Source organism: Triturus cristatus, chromosome 3_2, assembly GCF_964204655.1.
Source record: "Triturus cristatus chromosome 3_2, aTriCri1.1, whole genome shotgun sequence".
In the NCBI taxonomy this organism is placed as follows: domain Eukaryota; kingdom Metazoa; phylum Chordata; class Amphibia; order Caudata; family Salamandridae; genus Triturus; species Triturus cristatus.
The window spans coordinates 790,271,022-790,294,228 of NC_140584.1; the positions used below are offsets into that span (position 1 = coordinate 790,271,022).

Genomic DNA, 23,207 nt, shown 5'->3' on the forward strand with positions numbered 1-23,207 from the left:
GTCCTTCACCCCAGGAATGAGTAGAGGCTTCATCTTAAGCTTTTACATAGATCATACCAAGGATCACCAAGTGTACATTCCCCTGTTTGTGGGGTTCTCTGAAACAAAGAAAAGGAAAGCTGTTTGGAATAGGACTCTGTGTGGCTAGTCCTTTGCACTGAGGTCTGCTACACACTAGCCAAGAAGCAGACCCTGGAAGGTATGAGATCCCATTCTACCAGGGTCAAGGCTGCGACCACTGCGTGCCATGAGGGGTTCCTGTCCTTGACATCGGTCAGGCTGCAACATGGGTGTTGGAGAATACGTTCACAAAGCACTACTGCCTTGACAGCCAGGTTAGATGGTAAAGGACACTTCGCCCATTCGGGTCTGCAATACTTTTTGGTCTGAGGCTACTCACAGACCCTCCGCCTTTCAGGAGTATTGCTTTGGTATATATTCAAAAGACGGAGAGTCTGCAGGTAGAAGCATCCATCAGAAGAATAAGTTTCTTACATTTGATAATGCTCTTTCTGGTGGATACTCTAACTACAGATTCTTCACTTTGTACCCACCTCCCCATTCTGTGGGGGAAGCCTCTAAGACCTAAAAGTTCCAAAGTTAATACTAAGCATATTGTATCTAGCAATTGTTCATGCTTTGCTTCTGAGGACATGGAAAAGGTAAAGACTAGAAACTCACATCAGCGCTTAAGACGGGAACTTATATGCGGCTCCTCTCCATCACTTCCAGGGTGGTATGGAGCAAACGTGGAGCCACACCACACAACCTAGCATGGGAGCACTGCTGCGAAAATCTCCATATGCAGTCTGACACCTGGGAGATATTCTTTGGTGAGTAACTTGCACTTAGAAAATGAGTAGCTACCAGAAAGAGCATTAACAAAGATGAGTAACATTTTCCTTTGGCAAATTGGAAAAAAATATTACTTATAATGCCTGTGGAAAAACTGATTCTTATGTATGAATGTTTAGTGCACTTTTTGTGATTTTCATTGTAATCAATCAGTGTATTTTTTATTTTTTTTGCAGACCAACACACGATGACCTGCCATATACTCAGTTTCTTCCTCCGCCTCGGGAGGATTTGTCGGATCTTTCAGCTGGTTGTCTTCCAAAAAAAGAAGAGGAAACAGTAAGGACCAAGAAAGACATTTCTGCCATAGATTCTGATTCTGAGGCTGACTCTGGCACCAGCAGCCCTTGTAGAACAAAGAGCAGTTTCACCAGGAATTCTGTTTCACAGCTCTCCACACAAACACCGGAGAAGGGTTTAAAGCCCAAACCTGCAATCCCTCAGCAGGAGATGTGTATCCAGCGCAGTATTACAATGTGTATGCCCACAGACTGTGTCAGGACTGCTAACAAAAAGACCTTGTTTACTGCAAAGAACTTGTTACCCTTTGGGTCTCCCTGTTGCCCTTTACCTCAAAAATCTCCTGATGGCCAAATAGCTGCAAAAAAAGATCCATGTTCAACTGTGTCTCGTGTCATTACCAGTAGCAAATTGGCTCCAGGTAATGTGGAACTGTCAGATAAGTGCCACCCTAAACCCGTTGAGATGTGCGGTGCTCTACAGAGCCCTTCGGTTTCCCATGTGACATCTAGCAGGATCCAAGGCAGCTTTTTAAATTTGACCTCAGGTTTATCAGTTTGGAAGCATGCTACTTTAAAATCTCAGGGGGAACTTTCTGATGTTCATCTCAGGGATATTCCTGCTACTGCCATCACCAGCCTTGAATCATCTGGCTTTGAATGGAAAGTTGGCCAAAGCAAAAGTAAAGACATTGAGTTGACCAGTAATCATGGAGCATCAGTTGATGCAACCATTGAAGAAGTTATTTTGAAACACTGCTATGGAATCCTTCCTGCAACATCCTCTTTTCAAGAGGAGGAGGCACATTCTCCTATCCAGCTCAAGCCACTTCTAGATGATGGATATACAGAGGGTTCTGACATGAGTTTCAGAGTTGAAACACCAATTGAGTCAAGGGTTAATCAAGCCAGGATTGATATAAAAGACCTAGATTTTCTCAAAGAGGCCCACGTGACTCTGGAGGATGAGAACTACAAATCCCACCTCAGTTCTGTTCTTAATGCATGTCGAGCAGAGGAAGCTATAGAAATGAAACCGAACAAATATGCACACGGTGATGAAACTGTTCTTCCAGCCCTGCCACATGTGCCTCCTTCCTTTGTTGGTAAAACTTGGTCACAGGTAATGTATGAGGATGATCTGAAAATTGAAGCTCTAGTCCGAGACTTCAGAGAGGGTCGCTTCCATTGTCACTTTGACAGCGATTCTATGACTGGTGGTCGGGAAAAGAACAATTGCAGAATCAAGAAACCAAGATTGGAAGGAAGTGCGCTTGTTACAAGTAGTTTCCCTGACACTGCATCAGCTAAAGCACTGCCAACAGTCAGTGATGATGTGAGTGAAGCTCCCGGTTCTTTGCACCCTTCTGTTACCTCAGATACACTATGCAAGCCGTCCACCGTTAGGATCCGGGCTAAAAGGACCTGGCGTCTTGCATCAAGATGCCAAACTGTCAAGGTCAGTCATGGGACCCAAACTAGTTTGGTTAACTACCCTGTGGTCAAACGAAGAGTCGTACGCCAGGGCTCTGTGTTGTCAGACAGACAAACAGTTTTTGATTGGCAGGCTAATGAAAAGACTCCAGACATGAAAACTAGGCTCTGTGCCCTTAAACTTCCTGAGTCATACACCAAAATATTGAGTCCTGTGCAACCCAAAAATATGGTCTATGTCCTTTGTCATCCAGATATAAACCCTTGTAGGGGAAAACCAGCTGTTATTACTCGATCATCAAGAAGCCACTACTCTGCTGATAGCAAAATCTCTGTAACGTACAAATACAAACAGTGTCCTTTAAAGTACTATGACCCTCTCACCAATCGGATCCTAAGAATGCAGCCCAGCAGCTCATTAAGAGGAAGAACTAAGAGACACCCTTGTGTCCGGCAGCTCTTCAGAAGTCTCAGCCTTGATGTTAATATGGCAAAACTGGATGATGTACGGACAGAAGGCATTTCATCCAAAAAGTCTTTCCACGGTTCATCTACAATGGTGTACTGTGACGAAAAGGATGTGAATCTAGGTGTTAAAGCGGATGGGCCATCTAATTATACAGAGTCATCAGAAAATACGTTGAAACCTTGCAGAAATCCTGTTCTTTCCCCACTGAATGCCAGATCGACTACATTGGAGGGCTCTCGTCAGTTATTGACATTGGAAAGCAGAACTGCAAAGTGCTCAGAAACTTCGGTCAAGTGCCATCTGCTTGAGAAAAAAAATCCCATGGTAGACCAGAGTGGGAACAAAGTAGAAACCTGCATGTTCAAAATTATTTCAGGACCAAAGTCTTTGAAAAATGGCATGGGTGAGATTTCCCCCAGACTGAAAACGCAATCGAAGAAAAGGGCAAAAAAGAAACAGTCTTCCTTCACTCCAAGGACCTCTGTTCAAACTATACAACATAGACTAACTAAGCATAAATCTATTGAAAGGAAGCCTAATCAAGCAGGGTCAATTGTGAATACATCACAGAGAGCAGTGAGTCTCAGGAAAATGACTTTAAGATCTTCTGTCAACTCTACCATCTTGGAAAGGAGGACAGTGGCCTCAAAGTCTGCACCTCAGAAATCAGCAATGGTTTCTTCCAAGGTGCAACAGCAAGCGCTGAGGACTACCAGAAGAACTACTAGAAAATAGACACTAGCCCACTGACCCCCTGAAGCAGGTGACAGAAACTGTTGACTGAAAACCATGAAATTTAGTTAAATTAACTGAGATTTTGAATGGGAGAAGTAAGCTTGTTGGGGCGGTGCGGCCTGTGCTCATTGCAGGATAATGGGCATGCTTTAATTTGCACAAAAACAATCCTAATATAATATATTTTGCAGAAATATTATACTAGTTAGAATTGAACGTTTTGGGCCAAATGTTCTATATTTTTGTAAACCAAACACCAGAGGACCGAGTTTTCTTGACTTTGATACACTTTGCAAACACAATACACTTTGCTCACCACCACAGCATATGTTGTGCTTAATACTTTGGTGCTAACTTTATCTACTTATTTGTAAAATGGCAGCTTATTTTAGGCACATGTGCATGACAATTTACTAACCCTCCCCACCCCCCCTCTTTTTCCATCTCTTTTAGTCTCCTTTATATAAAATACTAATGCAAGGCCAATCCAGTCATTATAAAATGCAGTAGCGTTGGTTATAAATTTATTATTGGTTGAGATGCGTTGTTGGGCTAACAATTGTGTCTTATTTGGCGTTTAACCTGTTATTCTCCTGGTAATCTATCATTGTTTGCTCTACCACGTAGTGTTTTTCAGAGTCTGGTATCTGGCACTGAATTTCATCTCTTGCCTTTGTGCCACATTGACGTCAGAAGTGTTGGACTCATTGGTCAGGACAGAATCTATTTTATAGAAAGAATTACCCTCCAATATTGGCCATAAATTGGGTTCACCAACAATAGGACAAGTAAGGCATAGCATTGCTTTATGTATTTAGATTTAGAATTTATTTGATCCTAGCTAATAATGATAAACTCATTTGGGTACTAAAATTGGACAGACCACACATGTTAAAAACTTAACACCAATGCATTTGTTTGGTGCTACAGATAATTATTCTGAGGCAGGAAAGCGTCTGCAGTGTTTGTTTCATTATATTTCAGGTAAGGATTTGTCAGTGAACCTTGTACCTAAAGTACTCCTTTGTCCAGGTTTCAGGCGTTGGTGAATACTGCCTCTATTTGCCAGAAAGTGTATGCATAGGCTCCATAGAGGTATTCTAACTCTACCTACCCCTCTTTTAACATCTCAGCGTGCTTTATCATCCATTACACTTATATTGGCAATAGAACATACTTCACGTTTGATTTTAGAGTTTGTCAGAGTCTGCCTATGTTTTACCTTAGATTAAATTCAGCTTGCGCATATGTTTTTTCAGTTTTTCATTTTAGAGTTTTTATCTTCCTAAGTTTTTTTTTTAATCTTAAAAAAAAAAATATAGTGTGCTGACGTGCCACGCTCACTTGGCTTCATGGGTGGCGTGATATGCAAGATGTGGCTCCAATCACTAACCCTAACAGGGTCCTGCATATTTGTTTTAAAAAGCCTCTTGGTTGTTCTTAAGAGGTGTACCTGAAAGTTACCTAATGAACTGCGTGCAGCAGTTGCAAAAGTATGTCTAGTTCCAGAAGATTCTGTTCACTTAATTGACAAGTGGCAGAGAGGTTCCTGTTTTAGATAAACCTTGTATCCATATGTGTGTGGTCACAAATGTGGACTCACTGAAAGTGTGCCTACAGTATACAAAACCTTACTGAAGGCCATGCAGGTGGGATGCCAGACTAGATTGGACAGTCTGTTCTCCCAATACAATGTTCTAGATTCTCATTCTCCAGTATTGGGACAGGGTTATAAATTCCAACCACCTTGTGCTCGAAGACTTTCACCAAATGTTAACCAGCATTTGACCAGGTTCGATATAAAACCTTTTCACGAGATAGTGTATTGATTAATGCTGGGGTTAACCCCTTGCGTGCTCATGACGGAACCACGCCGCCATGAGCCACGGGCGGCGTGTGCTCATGACGGCGTGGTTCCGTCATGCTGCGGCCGTTGGCGGCCGCTCCTCCCACGTGGCACTAATTCCCCGCCTGTGCGGGCAAAATAGAGTGTGGACGGAGTCGTGACGGAACCACGCCGTCATGAGCACAGCTCGCCCGTGACTCATGACGGCGTGGTTCCGTCATGAGCATGGCGGCGCCGCGCTCACCACCCCCAGCGCTGCGGCGGAATTCGAGCCGCAGCGAAGGGGTTAATAAGCTCCTAACCAACCCCCTACAACACTGCACTCAGGTCATACATGCATTTGATCCCATAGTTAATTAAGTTACAGACAAAACATTTACAGTGTTATTCAGGAAGCATTTTTTAGAGCTAGAAAGCAGTCAGCCTCTGTACATATTCTTATCAAAAGCTTTCCTCGTGTTCTTCTCACAAAATTCAAAGGGAGGGCTCACTGTGAGGCTAAGGCTCATATGATTCCCCCTGGACCTAGCATTATCAGCTTATAAAGTTATTTCTTCACCATTACTAACAGACCAAATACCTAAATCCAATATCCACTCAGACCAAGATAATGACTTGCACTACTGCGATCTATGTTTTGTAATGTCTTGTTTCAAGATTCCCTCTTATTATTCTCACCTCCTATAGAAGTTAGATTTCTCTTTTCAGGACCATCTGAGTGCAAAACTGAAAGCTAGGAGGGGCTGCTCCAGTCCTTCCTCCTCAGCACCTGTTGCAGCCTGTGCAGCTTCAGCACGCAAAGATGAACCCCAGGCACAGATCCACTCTCTTTGCCATGCAGAGCTGACTCATGCAAATTCAGCCCACAGGCCTTTGCCGTGCAAGAGGCCTCCGTTAGGGGCTTCAAAACTGACCCAGACTCCAACCCTGGTGACAGCAACAGCGCCCATGAGGACGTGCATCCAACCACATGCTGCTAGTCAGTACTGGACAGTGCCCTTGAGGTGGTGTCCATTGATATCCTGCTTACCTGTCAGACAATTAGGTCATACATGCTCTGGTGGCAGCATTTGGTCTGGTCTGACCATCAAGCCCCAACTAATTGAGCAGAAAATCTACAGGAAGTTATTTTACTAACTGGCTTTACGCCAGTCCTTGGACAAAAATGTCATGCGCTCATATTGGTCCCATCTTTGATTCTGAGAACTCCCCCCATTTCGCTCTGTTGTGGTCATGGCGGCATACCTCATGGGACGTTTTGAGCCCATACATAAACAAAAAGTCAACATTTCTAAAATCCTGTTAAAAATATGTATCAGTCCAATAGTCTCTTTTTTCAGGCAGGGCAGCACTGTCGGGGATAGCTATTGGCTACCCCTGTGGCACAAATTCCATCCATACACATTCTTGCTCCGGAACTAATACTTTGCCCCAGAGGAACCTAAGTGTTTGCTTAATCTGGGTTCAGAAATAGCAAAAACTCCTAATGTCCAAGGACTATTAATACCATCTATCAGAATATAAATTCTAGCCTTAACAGAATATGTGGCTAAAGTCTTCATATCTTAAACCAGAGACTGAGGAGTAAGTGCTCAGCCTTCTAATTTACTTGAAGAACTGGTCTGTGGTTGTCCTTCAGCAGTAAAATGCAGATATCGTTCTGACCAAAGCAACAAAGCAGTACCGTGAAGACAGCAGTCCTACTTCTGCCGATGAAGACTTTTTTTGTTGATGTTTTTTAGTGTTTAAAGGCCAAAGCATCTTATATCCTCAAAGCCTCAGACAGGCAATGGCTCTTCCTCTGGTTCCATTCAGTAGTCCAAGAGAACGTAGTTTAGGTAAACACATTTCTCTGGTTGAATGTCTGTGTTCGATAGATTTTGGAGCTACCCCTAGCCACCCTACCGCTACTCTTGCTCGAGATCCCAAGAACGTCTTCCTTCAGGATGTTGAAGGTCTCCTTCTTTTAGGGAGATAAGTGGTTCCACTCCTGTACTCCCAAGTGTCTGCTCGCATGCTTGTATCTTTAGAGCATTGGTTGGCTGGTGGAATTTACACTGGCTGACTGGATTCCAGGTTTGAGTATAATGTATGGCTCTGTCATGCAAGTGGCCTGAGCACGCACTTCAGTACACTTTATGCAGTGATTGGTGCTATCTTTCTGTATTGTAGCTCTTACTATTACAAGATCTGAGATTACCCCTCACAGGTGATAGAACTTTCATAAAAATATAAATGCTATAAACATGGTATAGCTCCTCATGCAACTGGTATGCATTTCTGTCTTCATCTGATGCTCATTTGGAATAGATATCATCGACAATGAGATTTCTTGAAGCCCAGTGTGAGCCTCTGTTGTCTCCCTCAACCATTACTCTCTGATAGTTCTCACTTATCCCCAGTAGGAATTGGGAGGGACAGTGAAAGTGTAGACAACCTACTGAACTGCTGTTCTGAAACTTCTAGCAATAGACTTTCTGCCATTTCCACTGTTAAGCAGCATTGCCCAGCTCCTCCGTGGCTACCAGTTTAGTAAAATGTTAGCTATGTCACGGAAACTGCAGCAGAGCCTGGGAGGAGAATGAAAGCAGGAGGGTACTTTGGGAGGGAGGTGCATGGCTGATCTCATGCTTCCATCCATTGTCTTGATTTAGCCAAAACCTAGTGGCCATTCAAGTTGGGAGCGAGAATCCGCTTCTAATGAGTTAAACTTAACATGTGGACCAGTGAAGCAACTTTTCCCAATGAAAGTACAGTGTTGTGTATATATGAATTTTATTGTATAAATTCCATCTAATATGCAGAGCAACAATAGCATAAAGACAACTTTACCAACATTGTGTTAATTTCACGTGTCCTCTTAAGTGCCACAGAGTGAGCGTGCGCCCCAGTGCCCGTCAAATTATTCCTTCTGCAAATGTTGCATGCCATGTTTTTCCATCATCACATGTCATTAATAACAAAAATATTTATGAGTAGGCCTAGTGTATTCATCTAAAATCTGTGTAGTTATAAATAGGGATTGTACAAGATATAGGCTAATTTAGTATTTCACACATCACAACAAATGATGATAAAAAAACAAAGAAGGGACGGAGGAATGTTCTCATTTATCTGTCCACCAATTCATTGAGCTGGTGTCAAATTGCTTACTTATCAAATTCACAGGTTTAAAATAAAATGTCTGATTGCTGGACAGTAGTATTTTCCTACTATCTACTTATATACCCAACCTATTACTACAGATTTAGATTCTCTTAAATGGTATTTCTTAGCTGCAATCGGGGCACTAGTCACCCGCAATTTCTGACTGTAATCAAAGGCTAGCACTTCCTCCAAATATAACAAAGTAACACAAATAAGAGTGCTCCATCAACTTTAACTCTTGGCACTATTGAATGGGCTGGTGTTGAATGGAAAGTGGGGAATCCTTTTCCACTTGGGTGTCCTTTGACTAGTTTAGCTGGTAAAACTGTTAAAACAAAGAGCCCTCCGCAGGTCCCGAGGGGGACTTCAGTGCCAACCCCACAAGGAGCAAAAACACTGTATGATGAAGCATGACACCTTTACGGGTGTGTAAGGGCAACTCTTCAAAATAGAGGGCATTTCCCTCATTAATGCTATATCAATCCTGAAGCCTACCCCTTTTCTTTTCCTTTAAACCCGCAGCCCAAAAGGCCGGTTTGTCTCTTCTCCCCTAGGAACAGTTACCCTTTTGTGTTTTGCATATATGTTCTTGGACGCATGGGTACTGGACCTCTCTTTTTCCGCTCCCGGTCCCTATCTTTGTGATTTGTTTATTTAGTATGGCGGATAGCCGTGGGACACAGTATCTCTATCTTTCTTTTTCAATTTCTGTCTCGCGTACCCTGAACCTCAATACGTAACCCTTGTTTACCCATACCGCCCCTGACTGCACTTTACAGGTCACGGTCTTTCACTATACTGAGTCTTGTATCTATGCTCTTTCTTTTTCCCGCATTTCAACATGGTGGACAATCTCGGTCTCCATTTCGATGACCATACTGTAGCTGAGATCCTTAGGACACCTTCACTACTGACTATTGAAGGCAACTCAGCCTCTGGCAGCAAAACTGAGGATTGGAAACCCTGGCTGCACTAAGGAAACAGGTCAAAACAGCCCTTCATGGCTCCATTATATCTCAGGGCCAACATTGCTCCTAATAGTCTATTAGTTACCCTCACACCCAGGATTTTTTTTGGAAGATATCACATTCCGGCAGGAGTGGTCCAAAATTGCCTGGAAATGTACACAGGACTGGCTAGTACTTATTATTAATACAGCGACGCCCTCCTTATCTAGATTACTGTGGCTGAGAATACTCTTAAAATGGCCATTCGTATTGCCGAGTTCAAAACCTGTCTAGCTGAAATCAATGAAGAAATTGACGAGCAGAAGGATTATCTCACACAACAGAAGATCAACAAACTCTAAAAGGATGTAAAACGTTTTGTTAGGGAAAAAGTGTACCCGTACACTAAGAAAGATTTCCAGGCACCTGCAAGCAATACTCTATCTGATGAAGTATCTGCAACCTTTTCAAGAAAATCTGGTTTGCTTAGTAGTAATGATAGCAGGGGTAGCTTTAACAGAAAGAGAGGCAACACACATCCTCCACCACGTCTCTTTTCCAACTTCCCCACACAGCCATACCAGGCCAACTTGTATCCTGGCCCATGGATAGGACCACCTCCAATGTGGCACCCTATGCAACAGGTTCATCAACAACAATTTCCAAACCCCCCCTCTTTTCAACAGCGGAAGGGGCAGAAGAAGAATGTACATGGGCAGGAACCAGGGGTACCAAGGAGGATCCCTTTCGCCTCATCCGTGAATTACAACAATTTTTTCAGAAAATTAGACTAAGTGCCTTCTTCCTGGATAAACCTCTTTCCCTTAGGGAGGACACGGGATTACGCAACCGGTCCAGATTTTCTCCACCATCGTCCACCATGCCCAGCGAAATGCTTACCTTTGAAAAAGCAGCTTTGAAGGAAGAGGAGATATGCCCACCTTTTAATAATCTATCCAACTATGAAAAGGAACTGATAAAAGGGATTGCAGATGATCTGACAATTGTCATAAAACTGGCAGACAAAGGCGGTGCCATTGTCCTCCAGGACCTGACCACCTATTACAGCGAATGCCTGCGCCAACTCTCGGACACCTGTTACTATTGTCCTATTGATATTGATCCCACGGAGCAGTTATCCATCAAAATCAAAATACTCATCTCTGAGACTGAAACTGAAGGCTGGATCACCAAGAATGAGGCCAGTTTCCTGTACAATAATCAACCTAAAGTTCCCTACTTCTGCACCCTCCCCAAGATCCATAAGGGTGTTACACCGCCACCAGGCCAACCTATACTCTCTGGCATCGACTCGCTCCTCGAGCCTCTCTGCAAATTCTGTGATTATTTCCTGAGACCGATTGTAATGAAGACTCCAACCTACTTGAAGGATAACACAGAAGTACTGACCCTTATGCAGAACTGTACGGAGCAGGATGGCATCTATCTCCTAGTGACCTTGGACGTCGAAGCCTTATATACCAACATCCCCCAAGATGCCACTCTGGAAGTTCTGGAAAGCATCTTGACCACAGAGGTCCCATGGACATCTAAGACACTGACTAACTTCTTCATTGAATGCGCATCCTTGGCTCTTAAGAAGAATTTCTTCGAATTCAAAAGAACAAATTTACAATCCAGTGCAGGGCACGTCTATGGGGAGTACCTTCGCACCCAGCTTGGCAGGCCTGTATAAGTCAAATCGAGAATAACCATATCCTCAGCAATGACAATCTGTATCGTGAGAATATCCTTACCTGGTGTTGACATATAGATGACATCCTCCTCTTCTGGCATGGGGAACATGACACCTGCACGGATTTCTGCAACTGGATGAACACACTTAACCGCTTTTTGAAATTTTCCAGTACCATCTCTGAGCAATCTATACCCTTTCTTGATTTATTAATCTCAAGAGAAGGAGGAAGGTTTCTCACTACTAACTATAATAGACCCACTGATTGGAACAGCCTGCTACTTTACAAGAGCCACCATCCGAAAACTCTACCTGATAACCTACAAGTTGGCCGATTCCTGCTTCTCTGGAGGAATTGTAACACAGTTAAAGAATATGAATTGCAGGCCTCTACCCTCCGATCCAACGTTTTGGACCGCCACTATCCTCAGTCATAAAACAAGCATACAAGAGAGCAAAGGATAACCACAGAGACAGCCTTTTAGAAAACAGACAGACCACCTACGGATAAGCTAATGTGTGACTACTTTCACACCTGCGTCCAATAGAATACAAAAGATCATTAAGAAACACTGGGCCATCTTGAACACCGGGTCCTTTGAGGTGGAACCCCCCCACACACTTTTTGCATACAAGCGCACAAACAATCTGAGAGATCTGCATGTACATACATGCCACAGTAGACCGAGACCACCGTATGGGGTCTCCCTCATGTCAAGGGACATTACCCATGTGGTACTTCCACTATCTGTCCGCTAACTAAAGCAACCAAGACTGTTGACATCGGGCTACAAAAGCCGTGGGAGCAGAGACGTCATACCAATTGTAATACAAGAATTGTGTTTACCTCATCACATGCCCCTGCGGTTTATGATACGTAGGTATGACCACAAGAATAGGGAAAATACACATTAAAGAACATCGCAGCACAAAACGCTGTGAAAAAATAAACACCACGATGTGCTCCCACTTCCTTGAGTGCAATCACACGGCAGATAGCCTGAGATGGAACATCATTGAAGCAGACAACAAATGAAATTCCAGCTCCCTTTTTGCACAAGAATTGCAGTGGGTGTTTTGACTTAAACTGCACATCCATGGTTTCAGCGATGACATTCCTTTGTCAGAATGCACAACTTAACTTGTACGGTCTGCCCGTGATGTTAATTGTTCTGAACCAGACTTCTTTAGCTCACCGTTCACAGCATTAGGCTGAGTAGTCCCACACTCCATTCCATGAACTCCCACACAAACGAGATACAATGATTATCCTGAAAATACTTCTAAGATCATTAACGCTACCGTAGCCCCTTAGACCTCCCTGTACAGCACTGAGCTACTCACTTGTGCCTGCTCACTCGCGTGTGTATAGGATTCCCCTCACAATATGTATTATACACATGATTCTCCTCTTTCCTGTGCTACACATATTGTATACAGACACATCTTTGTGTCTCATTCTAGCAGTAACTCTATTGGATTTGGTCCGTTTTTTATTTTTACATTCTCCATTGTAATAACTCTATCCTCATGTCTGGCATCAGTTTTTCACCACTCCAAGATGGCCACCATTTACGTAGTAAATATCAGAGTTGGTTACTGACACACCCCCTTGACCGACGTCAGATCCGACTCCAGTTCAATTTCCCGTTTTCGATTCACAGTCTCCACCTCTATAAATCCATGCCACAGCCTCCTATACGATTCCTCTGACGGTATCGGATGCGGGTAGGTGAGACTGCTGCACGCTCTGAGGGAGTCACTGTAAGTACTATATCCTTTATCTATGGACATCCCGTCCCTGTGTTGTATCCTCTGTACACCCTCTTTCTCCTTACTTCCACGCTAGACAAGTCTCTGTCTTTACCCCATAGGTTACCCCAGTGTATGCCCGCTACCTCCGTTGAGGCCCTCCCTTCAATCTCTAAGGGTAAGCAAGACTACCCCTTTTCTCTCACATACTCGGGCATAACGTTGAGAGAACACTACTGACTGCATTAAAGACCACATCTGTGTCTTTCCACTTGTGGATATTAATCACTCATGTTGGTCACACACTGCTGTAATTACCTTAAGCTGTGAGACATGACTACAGACTTTCCAATGCATCACGTTTTATTTATTTTGGATTTTCCATGTATTTAGCCACTGTACTCTCCACGTGGCATAGTGTTGTTGACCCGTTTTTTCTTTTCTTTCTTTTGTCCCCTTTAGGTTGGATTGTTGATTTAGGGTGATTACCTATTAATAATTTTTCGGCAACGTTAAAACAAGTCTGATTTAGACTTGCCATTCAGGGAGCTTTGTCAACCCTCTTCTTTCCTTTTTGCACATTAGCAAAATTCTTAACTTCATTTGGGACTGACGAAACGCCAAGGATTTTTTCTGGACTATCCCTGCTCACATGTTCAGAACCAAACTAGACTTCCTCATGGGTGGAATGTCTAAGTTTGATTTTTTTTTTTTTGCTTTTAATCATACCTAAAGGCCTCAGGAATAAAAAAAAACGTTTGGGGACCAGAACGGTATTTTTAACCCACCTGTGCACTATCCCCACACACCTGCACTCACCACTATGGCATTTTTTTTTTTTAAAGGTCTCCGCCAAAGAGCCCTCTTGCAGTGCCCGGGGGGACTGCAGCGTCAACCCCAAAAGGAACAAAAACGCCCTATGATGAAGCATGACACCTTGACGAGTGTGTAAGGGCAGCTCTTCAAAATAGAGGACATTTCCCTCATTAATGCTATATCAATCCTGAAACCTACCCCTTTTCTTTTCCATTTAAACCCACAGCCCAATAGACCGGTTTGTCTCTTCGCTCCTAGGAACAGTTACCCTTTTGTGTTTTGCATACATGTTCTTGGGAGCATGGATACTGGACCTCTCTTTTTCCGCTCCCGGTCCCTATCTTTGTGATTTGTAATATAGGGGGTGGACCACGGGTGGCAGTCCAGTAGAAAAGGAGTGCTCCGGATGCCCCCTTCCCAATATTAAGAATTTTGTATTGGCTTAGTTTAAGCAGTTGTAGTCTCTTTTGTCAAGTGTTTGTGGCACATGGAAACTGTAACAGATTTCTTCAGATTTTTATCCAGACGGTCAGAATCTGTCTTCAGGAACAGATCTAGCATTTGTGCCAGAGGAAGTTTCTCGATGTTGAAGAGCAGAGGTGAAAGTTAGCATCCCTCGCATACTCCACACTGCATTTTGATACAATCACTCCCAATTCACAGTTGCTAGATTTGATTTTGGAGGAATGAACTAATCCATTCTAGTGACAGTCCAGACACCTTTCCTCATTCCTTACACTGCCTCAACATGATGATGTTGTGAACTGTCCTGAGATGCTGAGGAGTTCTGACATAATCAGGAGTTAAACTTTAGTCCACATATGCACCATTCGGTCGCGCTCTTTTAGAATTCCATGCTAAATGAAGTGTTAATACCCATATTTAGGTACTACCATCACCCAGAATGGTAGGTAGAGTGTTATCTCTGGAATTACCCATTGATTGGTATTATCATAACATAACATTCCTGCTTGTTTTTACGTAATTATCGCTAAGCATTTTGCTAGTGGTCACTGCCACAGTATTTCTGCGATGAAATCTTTTATGTTCCCACATTTCAGTAATTAATGCTGCACTGCCCCATTATATCAACAAAACAATAGAGATGTGTAGTAATCTAATCACTGCACATTTCTTTCTGTTGTACTGTAGATGAAGACCCATTAAGCACAACACTTATGTAAATGCCACTGTGATGTTAGCTGAAACACTAATGACCTGATTCTGAGAAGAGCAGTAATGAGACATCTAGGGAAGCCCCATCCCCCCACCTGTGTGGGGGACGCTGTGTTATTGATGGCAAGCTGCTGGAGGGGCAGAGGCAGCACTGCCCAAAATGTCTGTGCCTGCCTCCATTTCTAGCATTCCACCTCTGTGCACGACTGCAGTGTGAACCTCAAAAATTACATGAAATGTGGGACAAAATATCTTCAATATTGTATATGTACAAAAAGGAAATGTTTGTGATGGCAGTTCCATCAGGCCTCCTAGGCATGGTGAATTTGTTCCCACAGAAATGTAGTTTTCATGTTTAACCCCTTCGCTGCTGCGGACATTCCGCTGCAGCGCTGGGGGGGGCAGGGGGGCAGCGCGGTGGGCCTGTGCTCATGACGGAGCCGCTCCGTCATGAGCCACAGTTGAGCTGTGCTCATGACGGAACGGTTCCGTCATGACTCCGCCCATTTGCGTTGTCGCCCCGCACAGGCGGGGAAACAGCGCCGCGCAGGCGGAGCGGCCGCCGACAGGATTGTCATGACGGAACCGTTCCGTCATGAGCACACGGCAACTGTGGCTCATGACGGAACGGTTCCGTCATGAGCAGGGAAGGGGTTAAGCCACCCTGTAACTACATAGGCCACGCCACTTTTGGAGATCCCACATACCCACCCACACACTCGCCTCTCTTTTCCACTCCACTCAAAGCCCTTGCCCTAATCATGTTTTAGAACTCTCTCACTGTGATAAAGCTCTATTCTTGAGCATTTGAATGCATTATTTTGTGTACTGGTACTTAATTTATAAATAACTAATCTGGTGACCATTGCCATTAGCAATAATTGCAACCACTTATGAACAAGAAAACTATAGCAATTAAAATGACACTGTTCCCCTTTGTGCCCTAAATATTATATTTTTATCATCAGATTTCATTTGAAATTTCTTTTAAAATGCTTTACTTGTGTTAACCCAAGACTATAGATCGAATTAAAGTGAATAGATTAATACGAAAACTATCATACCACTAATGAGATAACCTGGAAGCAATGACATGGTGGTTCCTTTCCGCCTAAAGATGTAAAACATAATGAACCTGGACACCCAATGGAGGTGGGAGATCTGGTGTGGGGCGAAACTGCATTTTCCCTGCAAAACCTTTGTTTTTGGTGTTTGGAGTCATAAATCCTGTGGTGTAGCTTGTCATCTAGCCACCCGTGGCGGTCCCTGTGTTTGCCGCCCCACGGCGGCCGCAGTGAAGAGCGAGGGGGGAGAGTTTGCTTGCAATTGCTGCCCGAGACAGCAGGTAAGAGCGAGGGGGGGCCACCACCCCAAAAACCTGTGCTGCAGGATCCCCCCCAGCTATGCCACTGCATAAACCCCTGTGCTGTGCAGCGCTTTTGTCTGCTCAGTTGTGTGGCTGCTTCTGCTAGCAAGGCTAGATTTTGAGCAAAGTTTTTTTTTTTTTTTTTCTTAATAAAATCTGTTCTGCACACAACGCTGTTTTAGGAAGCAAGAAGGCAGTGTCTGGTGTTTGCCCAGTATGTCTGCTGCAACAATTGTTATCTAATGTTATATGATAAGATTTGTATAGCACGTGTTTACCATACTCTGCCTTTGGAGCACTGCCATGTTGATTTCTTGCACTTTGAGTTGGATTATCCATAGTGTGGGTTTGAGTAACATGCGGTTTGGTGTGTGTACCGCTGAGCTGCAGTTGAAACATCAGTTGTAGTAGTGCGTCACTGACCTTAAACCCATCGTCATGAAGCTAAACAACCATGTTTACATGCTAGTGCAAACTATTGAGACTGCTGAAGGAAGGGAGCAAGTTTCCTGGTCATCTCAATCCTTTTTTCATTGTCACTGTCAAGACCGGTGTTACAATAAGGCTCGGTGGGCAGTTGCTTTTCGGCGTCACTACAGGAGGAGGCCAGAGAGTAGCATATGATGTATTTTCTATGGGAGGTGGAGCGCTTAAATTCAAGGTTGTCATTTTGCCTGGATCTCTAAAAATCTGTATCCTGTAACAGACCTCTACAGCTTCTGGAATAGACAGAATGAATGCAACCTTTTCTCTTGGGGTTAGGAGCAGGCACTGACCATCTGCGACTGATCATGCCGTTGTACACAATGCATGTGGAAATGTATGTTTATGTTTACGATGGAGCCACAGCAGCATTGTCTTAGCTGTGACCTTTCGCCCATCGCAAAGTTTTGCTTAAGGAAGGTTCTGAAACATTTTTATCATATTACTGCAATCCTTTTGCCTCACGAGTTCAATCCATCACATCAGTATGTAGAACATTTTTTAAATGCATTGTTTTTCTTGTATTATTGTTTTAAGGGCTAGTTCACAAAACTGTCTGAGAGCAGAAAACCTAATTGGACTAATTTCTGTCACAAAACATTTGACACTATATTTTATGTTGGCCATGAATAAAAATAGTGACAGGTAAGTCACAAATATTTTTGTATTAAGCATATTTTGACAAGTTAATGTATAGTAAAACCTCGCTCTCTGTCACACGTGAGATTTAGGAGTCATTACCGAAGAGATGGAACGTTTTTCTAGTATCACAAGCAAGATTTTAGTATGTTTTGCCACTTATAATATCTGACATAACTTTTTTTTTTTACACTATTTCTTAAATATTTAAGCCTTTGAGTAAAGGGTATTGTAATTAACATTGAATAATTTTGTAAAGATTTCCAAGCAAATGTGTGTCAAATGTATATATGAATATTGAGTGTACAGATTTATGTATGGAGGAAATGCATAATTTAATATATTTTTGCTGTGGTTACAATTTTATTATAAACTTTTAAAGAGCTTGCTTCCTAATTGATAAATGTTTTATATAAATTGGTAAAGGCTACATTTTCAATAAAAAACGTTTTGACAAGGTTTCTTGTCAGTTTGCTCTTGAAGTGTGACTGAATGTCTATGCTTATAGGCAACTGAGGTGTATTTACATAGCCTTATGGCACTAGTGTAGGGTGACCAGATTCTCAAAACAAAAAACGGGGACAGGTCATAGACATAGAAGTAGGACTACGGTTTGCAGTAACCATCGACATAAAGGTAGGACTATTTGACAACTGCCATGGACATAGAAAAAGGACTATAATGACAGCTCCCTCCACAGACCGAGATGAAGCATTACAGACGACAAATCAGAGGTCTTTTATTGGCTGTAACCATTAATTCCATTTAAACAGACTTTGCCTCAACATTTGCTATAGTTGGTGACCACGGCTTCAGTGCTGGTGGCGCCCTGTGCGACAGTGTTTGTTGGCGCCCCCCCAAGACCACCTCCACCACGGATTCTCTCACTAGCACCCTTTAACAGTGACCAAGTCTCCATAACCACACTCTCTCAGATGCATTGAATTAGTTATATAGCGCCACTCATACCAGTGTAGGGTGTCCGAGCACTTCGCATCACACACACATTACACAGAGACAATCAATCATGCATGTGTAATCAGTGTATAGGAAATGTTACCTAAGCCAAAGGACTAAAAGTGTAGGGAGTCACATGTCATCCATACTGGTAGGCAGTATAGTTTAAGAGTGCTTTGTGTGGAGAAGCACAAACGCAGAGTCGAAAAAGAAACAGCATAGTTGGGAGTTTTCTTTAATAATAAGAATCGATTTCTAGCCAAATTATCCCTTTTTGCAACATTAATCAATGCTCTAATAATGTATACTTTGCAGTGTGTATGCAGTTCTAGGATGAAAGTTAATAGCTCACTATTCTATATCAGGACTTTAAGTTATAAATTGCAAGTAACAAAAGGATATCTCTTTTGAAAGCAGTAATCTGCTGATCTGTTTACATCATACGCACTCTGTAATCTACTTGGTACAGGTTCTTTGCAGCAGGCATGTTAACCCTCTACACTAACTTCACCGAAGTCAAAACCTCAACTATACAAAATGCTGATCTCTCTCCAGGAAGATTATTAATCACACGAGTTATCTTGACATTTATGTGAGGCCTGGTATTTGCAGGCGGAAAGAAACGCTGCAGCAGGTGCTTCAAAAGCACAATAAACTTTAAAACACGGCGCCCCCAGGAAGCCAGCACCCGGTGCGGTGGCACTCGCACCGCCCTAAAGCCGGCCCTGGACACGAAGTACAAACAGGTTACTGTTTCTAAACAAGGATATAAGCAGGTCCTGCAAGTAGGCTTTTACAAAATAAAGACATTCAAAGACGCACTGCCATCAGTAGCTGTTGGAGCAGGAGCGCTGCATTAACAAAACAAAGGTATCTCTGGAAGCACCCTAAGTGACCGGCATTCAGGTGTGAATGTATGCAGATTACATCCTTTGACTTCTCGGCCTGGAGACAGAGGTCACATTCAAAGCGCTGAACCTCGCGCTGTGGAATGAAAGGAGCACCTCTCCCCACCCCCCATCCCATTCAAAGCCCGATTTCCCTTCCTGCTACAACACTCACCTAAACGTCACGCTTTAATCAGTGCAAAGAGAGCATGCACGCGCATGCTCAAACAACCGAAACAAATGAAAAACCGGGACATTTGTATGTTTAACCCGGACTCTGTTTAAAAACCCGGACATTTCATTGAATTTGAGAAAAGTGTCGGGACACTTCTCCAAAAACGGGGACCGTCCGGGGAAAACCGGGACGTCTGGTCACCCTACACTAGTGAAGTTTACAAAAACACTTGTGCATCGATATACCAGATATAATCCTTTTGAGTATTTTCTGGATTAGAAATTGCTCAGGCATGTGTATAGTGTACCCAAGGTGCAGACGACAGAGGAAGACTTCTTTGTGAACTAATGCAGAGAAGAAACTTTCAACGAAGAGATACTGTCAACGTGGTAAAATTGCGCTAAAACAATGGCTCTTTTAATGCAGGAATGGTCAGCCTGTTTGTATATTGTTAGCTATGTGGGATAAGCCTAGCGATGTCAATGCACTCACTTTGTTTACTGGAAGCTTGTGTAAGGAAGTAATAGCTGGTCAGATAGTGTTCAATAGGCAGCATAACCTTGTAGTGCAACACTGCCTCGTGTAAGAGTGAAACCTTTTCCTTACAATTACTGGAAGATCTGGGGACGCACTCGATTCATAGTCCCTCCATGGAGGCCCACAAGCAAAAAAGATTTAAAGGCCATTTGTGAGGGTGCAGAAGATTGTTGTCACTCGCACAGTAAGTCCCACTGGTGGTACCCACAGATGGACAAACCGCACAGGGAAGGTGTGAGTTATTGTACTGGCAGGAGCATGTGCTACAGAGAAGGTGGCCATTGCACTCATAAGCCAGTCCTTTAAAAATAGTGCTGTTCAGAGCACCGATCAGCAGGTCCTACAGAGGAGAGTCCCATTGACACTACTTCCATAGAAGGGTAGGTTGCCATTGATGGTATTGGTAGCCATGTAGACAACAAAAAGGGTGACCAAGACTGCAATAATAAGTCTTCTTCCACAGACGAACACATATGGACTACACCCCCACCCACCTCAAGTCATATTGAGGCACACCCTTGGCTAAAGCTATGGACTCCCATTCCCAGAGCAGGATCCACATAAGAAGCACCCTAAACAGCAAGGGTGCCATTAACTGCACCCACTGACGTCCTACAGAAAAGAGTGCCATTGACTGCAGCAACAGACCAGCCCTATAAAAAAGACCGCTAATGACTGCTGCCTACACAAGAGTGTGCCATTAATTGGGCTGCACTCATATTCAAAGCCTACCCAGAAACAGTGACCTGATGCTGCTATCCATAAATTCACACGGGCAGATCCACCCCCCTTACCCACCACTTCGAAGAACTGCCAGAAGAATTTTAAAAAAGTCTGCAGAACTGTGACCTGGAATTGAGGCAAATCCAAGGATCGCAGCTGTACATCCTGTAGCAGATACAATGTGGGCAATGTGTTCAGTAGGTGCCTTTTTCACACACACATTTGTTTTCTATTTTCAGACCACAATGTTAAGTCTGCTGTATACGCAGTGTGTCAAGCATACACTTGTGAATCAGAGCAAGCATGTTAGGCACACCTTCAGAGTGCAGTGCTGAGAGCGTGCAGAGTGCAGTGCTGCACACAAGGTGAAGCCATTCTGTGGACCAGGGTTTATATTTTTTTAAAACTTTATTTATCATTTTCATAAACATTACATTCCATACATATTACTCACTGTAATTTTGCAATATGAAATGACATGGCAGTGACATATAAAAAAATAAGGTGCATACGTAACAATCCCTGTCCTTTAACCAACCAGCCCATCTATTTGACAGTATACCTCCCAGACGTTAATCATTTTTACCATCACATCACAAAAGGCAACTGCTGGTGTCTGTATATCCGTTATGGGTATTCAGGCAAAAAGGAAAAGGGAAAACGAGAAAGGAAAATGTAAAGGGTCCCATTAAGGTTGAATATTACACCTCTAACTATCTTAGGGTGAAGGTATATCCATAGATATTGGAGAAGCCGCCTCACTCACTTATTGTGACATGCTTCATCATAGGCGTCTTTCCACATCCAGGTAAGATGGTACTACCTGGGCGGACTCAACCAAAAGATGTTATGGGTGTTCTTATATAAAATATTAAAGGGCCATGCAGGGAACCAGATGAGTGACGTTAAAAATACCTACAGGAATACCCAAACAGGAAGTTTATTCATGGGGTACGTGGCGTACTGGATAAAAAATGTGATACAAAAGGTTTTTTTTTAACGTTATTCAGTTATACCCACATCAAAATGCCAACATATTTCGGCCCACAACGAGAGAACTCGCGGGTCTGGAACCTTCTTCAGGGCTGGAATCTCTACTCCTAAGTATCCCTGCTTTAAAATACGCACATATTACATGCAACTATGAGGCCTAGTGTGCTCACCTGTTTTCTGGTCCTACAGCAGTATTTCTACAAGACAAAAGAAACAAGAACAAAATGTATACTGAGACACTTTAACGGTTCAATTTTGGGTAAATGTTATCCACCGTGGAATTCTCTGCCTCGTGCTTTCTCAAAAAGTGTACTAAATTTACTGTTATCCTCTACTGTGTGGTAGACTGGGTGAATGTCCCTCGATACCCTGGTTCTAAAACCGGGATCTCAATACGCTTCTACTCATTCAAACAAGTCCAACCAGTATATAGTGGGCTATAGTGATAGGTGCCGTAATCACAAGCATCTACTCATTGATATACACAAACATCGTTGTTTAATATTGTGGAGACCTTCCGCTGTGACTAAGTCTCTAATCAAATCACTTTCATGCCAAATGACACTTAATCTAAGTCTGTAATCTTACCTACTGGGTATCACTATTAAACACCATGCGGGTCAAGAGGTTTGGTGCTGTCTTATAGTCAAACGCTGTGCAAGTAAATAAAATGCATCATGGGTTCATTATCTTTGCAAAAGTATTCCCAATTATGTGACCATCCTATTTTTTTTTACTCCTGATACAGCCCTATTGTCAAGTCAATCTAGTTTGTAGATTTCAAGCAATATTATTGGTCTTATTAGCCTGGTCACTGCCCTCGTTCTTTCTTTTGGTTGTTTTTAATGCAAGTAAGCTAGTGCCTTAATACCTGGAACTCGTCTCTCTCACACTGGCCCGTTGTTTATTTTCCCGGGTCTCTCAGTGTTTCCAAAGGTAAATTTGGATTGCATAAAAACGCTGTTATCTCTGCTGCAATTATGGTCCGCAAAACTTGACATCTCATGTTGTTTTTTGTCTTAAATGGCGGATTCACTGGTTTAGAAACCATCTCTCCATACATCATTCATTCGCTTTCACACATGTGTAATGACTTACTTCATCAAAGTACGAGCTCAGCCGGTACACCTAAGGCTCCCGTCCTACCTGCCGCCGTGTAATGTTTTGCAGAGGGGCGGGATTCCAAGTACACACAGGCATCTGCAGACACGTCTAATGACTTACTTCATCAAAGTACAAGCACTGCCGATGCACCTAAGGCTCCCGTCCTGCCCACCGCTGTGTGATGTTTGCAGCGGGGGGAGGGGGGGGGGTCCTAAGTACACACAGGCGTCT

The 23,207-nt window shown here is 43.2% G+C and overlaps 2 protein-coding genes across 18 annotated transcripts in view; both read left to right on the plus strand.

Annotated features, from left to right (window-relative positions):
• The window catches only part of ZDBF2 (zinc finger DBF-type containing 2), a 154,704-nt gene extending 149,724 nt beyond the window's left edge, over positions 1–4,980 (plus strand). For all 3 annotated transcript variants that reach the window (XM_085648891.1, XM_085648892.1, XM_085648893.1), the window contains one exon: positions 1,032–4,980. In XM_085648891.1, the coding sequence (XP_085505017.1) occupies positions 1,032–3,732 (2,701 nt within the window). In that variant the 3' untranslated portion in view covers positions 3,733–4,980. The remainder of the gene's footprint in view (positions 1–1,031) is intronic.
• Positions 4,981–5,769: 789 nt separating this feature from the next.
• The window catches only part of LOC146858146 (uncharacterized), a 289,171-nt gene continuing 271,733 nt past the window's right edge, over positions 5,770–23,207 (plus strand). For 8 of the 15 annotated variants that reach the window (XM_085648904.1, XM_085648899.1, XM_085648911.1 and 5 more), the window contains exon 1: positions 5,770–13,132. In XM_085648904.1, the coding sequence (XP_085505030.1) occupies positions 10,277–11,368 (1,092 nt within the window). In that variant the 5' untranslated portion in view covers positions 5,770–10,276 and the 3' untranslated portion in view covers positions 11,369–13,132. Of the gene's footprint in view, positions 13,299–23,207 lie in introns of all 15 variants that reach the window. The other 7 variants (XM_085648902.1, XM_085648900.1, XM_085648897.1 and 4 more) reach the window with 2 other exon arrangements.